Below are 6,000 nucleotides of genomic sequence, written 5' to 3'. Positions count from 1 at the left end.
AGTGGGTTTCCATAGTTAAGGCAGGATTTGAACCCTGGTTTCCATAGTCATAGTCCAATGCTCAAACCACTTCACCAAGGAGTCCTCTACCATGTAAAATAGTATCATGAAAATTACCTTGCTTTGCATATTGAAGCAGTATGCAGAATCTGGTTTTTCTCAGTGTAGAATTTGGAATACTAGGATACTGGACACACACATACACTGACATACACAAGCAGGAAACACATCTGAGTTGCAGCAGTTAAATGCCTATAGACTCTGGCGACATATTAGACTGCTTAGCATGTGGTGTGCAGCTTGGGAACCTGCGCCATCATTCAATATTTTCTTTTCCTTGCCTCCTCATTAAAGCTAACATCCTTTTCCTGTACCCCAGCAAGGAGGCAGCTGATAAAAGACTATGTTCCTGTGCAAAGATAAATTAAGAAGCCAGTCAAAAATCAGAAGGATATTCTCCCACCCTTGAATAATCTATGATCAGATCAGCACTCACAAACAGACATATGTGTACTTTGTGTCTCTGTTTAGGCATGTACACATGTGTACGCGTGCGCGCACACACACACACATGCATGCTATCGCCTGCACCTAATTCCACACAGGAACCCTGCTCTACTCTGTCGTCTGACCTCTGACATTTCAATGGTAGCTGGGAGGGTCAACAGCTTAACTTCCGCTCTTTGTTAAGCGTGGTGCAATTCCTCCTTCCAAGTTTTAACTTAAAGAATGGTACAAGGAGGATTGTAAGAACAAACTGATCTGAAGCACCAGGAGCTGTAAGAAGCTGAAAGGAACCTGCAATGATTGCTAAGATTTTACTCTTTTGGGGTACTATAGGACTGGCACAGTCAGATGTAGATTCGAGGTATCCTGAGCATCATGGCCACAAGCCATGGCCAGAAGGTCATGGGATGCCAACTAACTCACAGCCATCTTCTCTGCTTGAGGAATATTGGGGAACAGAATTTGGCAGAGAGGAAACCCCAAACCAAGCTCCCACTACTTTGACTGAGCTGGGCGATTACAACGTTGGAAATCATAAGTCTAGAAATGGGTAAGTATCACCAAAAAGACATTTATTTTATACCAGTGACTAAATATTGAAATGACACAATTCCATAAGAAAGCAATTTTATAATTACATCCAGCAGTGTTTAGGATTCTCAGTATGCATTCTTGGAAAGGCTACTATTTAATCCAGTTTACTGTACTCTATATCCATTGAAGAGGCTCAAAAGTACAGCAGTAGCTATCACTTGTTTCTCAGAATTTCATCTTGGTATCATGTTTAGAAACCAGAAGCAAACAAATGAGTTTAATGGTTAAATGGCTGCTTTTTGTTGTTGTTGTTGTTGTTGCATGGACCATCTAAAAATTGCTGAGGGTCTTGGTGGACCACTTAGTCAACCTCTTTATTTATTCTACAAATATTTTAATAATCATATTTTAGTATTCATAGAAAGCAACAGTACAACTTTTCCCATCCTAGTACCCTCTAGATGTATTAAAATCCAACTCTCATCATCTCCTGGTCTGGCTGAGGCTGATGGGAGTTGTAGTTTGACACATCTGAAGGGTACCAGGTTAGGGAGGCTGCCGTACTATAATCTTTTTACAACTTTCTTGAATGGGAATTGTAGACTACCATTTGAGAACATTGAGTCTAGATCTTTTGTTTCTGTTTAGTAGCTCTACCTACCTTTTGCAAGGATATGAAATATTATAGCATTTACTTAGAGATACATGCTTTGCTTGCATTAAATTTGTGGTTAAAAGTGTTTGCGCTGAAAATTATTTGTAATATTTAGTAAGTCTGGAAATCTGTGCCTTATGCTTATTAACAGTGGCTCACAGTTTTAAAACAAAATCAACCAAACAAATAAGAAAAATAATAAATACCAAATAGTGGTGGTTTAAAGCAGTGGGGAAGAGGCAATATTTGAATTAAATGTATGGTCTGAGGCCTGATTGATCCACCTGGGATCAAGTACATCTAGATCTCTTTGCTTTTAGTGAGGGGGACAAAAGCACATGCCAGTTTTTCCACTGAGCTCAGTTGGAAATAGCTGAAGCACTTTGCAACAGAGAAGGGGTTGTGTTCTTTGTGTGTTTGGTGGTCTCAGTGGGATGGTGATGATTTCATTTTGTTTTGAGCTTTTTGTCAGATGTCAAAGATTTCATAGATGAGTTATTTTATCTTATATAACCCTTTATAACCCTAGTCATTTAGCCAGAATTTCAACTGTGCTCTGACATAAGCATAGATAGGTTTCCTTGTTTGTAAAGAGTGGAGGGAGTCTTTCTGTGCGTGCATCTCTTTCTAAGCACTGAGCTGTTTGTCACTCCAGACTGTGCCACTGTTGCCCACAAACTAAGTAATTTAGAGTTTTGGGCCTCAGATTTTAAGGAACCTCAAAATACCAAAACACCAAATTTTTTCACATATTCCCAGATTTCAGGTTTTACCTAATATACACTCCATTCTTGATTATGCTGTGGACCCTCTGGATACTAGTCTCGCGTTGCAAAACAATTTTATTCTTGACTTCAGATGGTAAAGAAAAACATTTTCGTGTAGGGGATGTCAACTTACTATACCAGCAATGTGGAAAGTGTGATCTGCATGTGAACTGATCCATTTTGTGGCCCCTAAAAGCTACCAAGAAATCCAAAAGACGCCCCCCACACACACACTGATTTTTTTTCCTGACTGATTTTTCATCTGAAAAATGCCCCCAAATGATCCAAACTACCCCAAAATGTAGCAGCCTTGGTCTCTCTCCCCATACCCCCTGGCATTTCACAGATAAAAACGAGGATACATGTGACCAAGAAATGTCAAAGTGTGGTCGAAATGGCAAAATTTAATAAGACGAAAGTATACACAAACTGAGAGGTAGTGTGGAGTTGTGGTTTGAGTGTTGGACTATGACTCTGGAGACCATGGTTCAATTCTCAGCTTGGCCATGAAACCAGTGGGTGACCTTGGACAAGTCACAGTCTATCAGCCTCAGGAAATATAATGGCAAACCTCCTCTGAACAAATCTTGCCAAGAAAACCCAATGATAGGGTCACCATACATCGGAAATGACTTAAAGGCACACAACACCAATACACAAACTAGGAGATGTTGTACCAGTTTGTTTTTGCCTAAATCTACTGGGAAGGACAAGATTCTGTGTCTCTTCAGCCTCCTCCATTAACTGAGTTACTTACTTACTTTGAATTCGGTTTATAGCAAATGAAGTGAGCTGAAGAGAAAGGAGGAAGTGGGAGAAGGAAAAAGAAACCAGAGCATTTCAAAAGCAAATGAAAAAGTGGGATTACAGAAGATTGTTCTTGACAAATGACAACAATTGGTGGGTTAAACTAGAACCGTTAAAAACTAGCTGTTCTGAGGCTGAATCCTGGAACCAAAAGTGATATGACACCACTTCCAGTTTTTTCAGGAATGACAGTGTAGCCTTCAGGGTGAGTATCTGTGTGGGTTCATAGGACAGAAAAATAATCCCCTGCTCCCTTTACAGTTGCCTGTCTGGATCAGTACTGTCTACAGGTTTGGGGGAGTCATTGGCCTCATGTCCTATTTCTCTAGCTAATCATCGACTTGTTTTCCCATTGCCTGGGACTCAGTTCCCATTGCTGCCCTCAGAAGAAAGGGACGTATGAGTGAGAAGCCAAGGTCAGTTGCTTATCACTAGCACCATTTATTGCAGGGATGAGGAACCTTTAGCCCTCCAGACTTGTTGGACTGGAACTTCCAAAAGTCTCAGCAAGCATGGCCAGTGGTAAAGAATTATGTGTTCTGTAATCCAAAGCATCTGGAGGGCCAAATGTTCCTCACCCAAAATTTACTGCCAAAGAGACCAAGGTCTCATTCCTACTTACATTTAAACTGGTTTCCGATTCACCTTCGCTCGGTGTTGGTAAATTGATTCCAAAAGGTCCATCATTCCCACCGTGAAAGTGGATCTTTTCATTATCCCTTTGTAAATGCTTCTTTTTCGGCCTGATTGTCATCCTCACTAGTTTGCACCACTTCAAAATGCATGTCAATCATCTGTGAGTTATCAGTGACATAAGCAGCAGCCCAGGCAGCCCAGCTTGGGACTATATAAAGAAATTGATAGAAGATTTGATTCAGTGGTTTTGCAACTACTTTGCCTCACTATGAACTGCCAAACCAACGAATCAAATCTTCTATACTGAACATGGTTTGGAATCAATTCAATTTCAAAAGAACCGCTAGGAAACTAGTGTCTGGAAAAACTGGGGTTGGGGGGTTGGGGAAGGTTGGCGTTTGCCTCGCTTTATTGCGACAGAAATTGATCAAAGTCGGATCGGAACCAATTTCAAATGGGAACAATGGTCATATAATCTGATCAGCAATTTGCTTTAAATCATAGTGAGAATGTGCCCCTAGAACGTCAAATGACCAAGTGCAGCGAATTGATAAAGTGGTACCTATGGCAACATGATCTACAGGGGGCTAGTCTACATGTATGTGTATTATTTGAATTGCTGTGAATTTTTGCAGATTTCCATTGACATTTTTCTTCACTGTCAATTTTGCATCTATCTGCATCTATTCGCCCTTCCTCTGCCATGTTTCACATACTCACAGATACTTACAGATACTCCAGTAAAACCACGAGAACCTTCATGCTGAGTTTGTGGAGCTTTTTGCTGCCCCCTCCACAAAAAGCCCAAACTCCTCTGAATCGCATGAGGTGGGATCACATTCTATTCAAATAGAATATTTTAATCATGTAGACAAACCCGGGACTAGGGGACTGTAATGTGCAACCCACCCTTAGACATAACCCTTGGTGGAGTCTTGGCAGTAGCAAGCTCTGGTGGTGAGATTGTAAGAAATCTCTTGATCAAGCTTGTAATAGTTTAGTCCTTGTTCGATTCTATGTTTACAGCTTATGACTGATTGATTATGAATCAGGACTTGGATTTCCCAGGTCTATATAATGCCATGTCAAAAGGAAATGGGCTAAAAAACCTTGCTGGTAACAGCATATATAGGACCCACTCTTCATCTTCCAGATGTGAGCAGGCACTTATTTACCTCCTCCTGTAAGGGGAAGAAAAGAAGAGAGAATAAAAGTTAAAGAGAAAGTAAAGCTGTTTATATGTATTTGCAAGGTTTTAAAAGACAATGAGTTTGGGTGATGTCCAGGGCACGAAGTAAGTAGGTCTTTAACTGATAAAATATAAAAATCTTGGTAGCAAGCATAATGAATTTTTATAGTCCCGCCTCTTTACTCCATAGCTATGCCTGTATAGTAGCAGCAGCCTGGTTTTTTATAGCGATGTGGCTTGGTGCCATCCACATTTTTTCCTTTTCCTTTTGAAAGTCTTATTCCCAAGGAAATCTCGCTTCCAACTGCATACCCATTCTAAGCAGCATGGAAGAGAGTGCCTTCTATCTTCTCTTTCACCCTTCCCTCCCTTCAAAAAAATGCAAGAACATCGTCACAATGTTCCAGCCTTCCCATATTTTGCATCTTTCTGTTATGTTGGACAATATCCATCATTCCTGTTGTGCCAGCTGGGGGTGTTTTGGTTTGTTTGTTTGTTTGTTTGTTTGTTTAATGTCTCACCTTCCAGAATGGATTCAAGCTGGTTGGATAGGGATACGTCTGACATGTCATATCTTAGAGTGAAGAGATACACTGGCTAGGCTCCAGTCACGCTTAGAGCAGATGCATTAAAAACAATGTTTAAGTTATAAGTAAACAGGGCTCCAAAACACACTGCAGAAATAATCCAGTTTGAGATCACTTTAACTGTCCTGGCTCAGTGCTAGGGAATTCTGGGAACTATAGTTTGGTAGAATATTTGGCCTTCTTTGTCAGAGAGCTCTGGTGTCACAATCAACTACAATTCCCAGGATTCCCTAGTACTGAACCAGGGCAGTTAAAGTGGTCTCAAACTGGATTATCTTGACAATGTATTTTGGATCTAAGGCTGCATTTGCACTGCAG

General features: G+C 40.6%; 1 protein-coding gene across 1 annotated transcript in view; it reads left to right on the top strand.

Annotated features, from left to right (window-relative positions):
* The first annotated feature begins 739 nt into the window (after positions 1 to 739).
* The window catches only part of MMRN2 (multimerin 2), a 45,325-nt gene continuing 40,064 nt past the window's right edge, over positions 740 to 6,000 (top strand). The window contains exon 1 of the mRNA XM_089510609.1: positions 740 to 1,057. Coding sequence (XP_089366735.1) covers positions 804 to 1,057 — 254 coding nt within the window. The 5' untranslated portion in view covers positions 740 to 803. The remainder of the gene's footprint in view (positions 1,058 to 6,000) is intronic.

Source organism: Sceloporus occidentalis, unplaced genomic scaffold, assembly GCF_023333645.1.
Source record: "Sceloporus occidentalis isolate IW3139 unplaced genomic scaffold, rSceOcc1.0.p SCAF_2, whole genome shotgun sequence".
NCBI lineage: Eukaryota > Metazoa > Chordata > Lepidosauria > Squamata > Phrynosomatidae > Sceloporus > Sceloporus occidentalis.
Note: the sequence above shows the minus strand (reverse complement) of the source record. Positions and strands in the feature narration are given on the sequence as shown.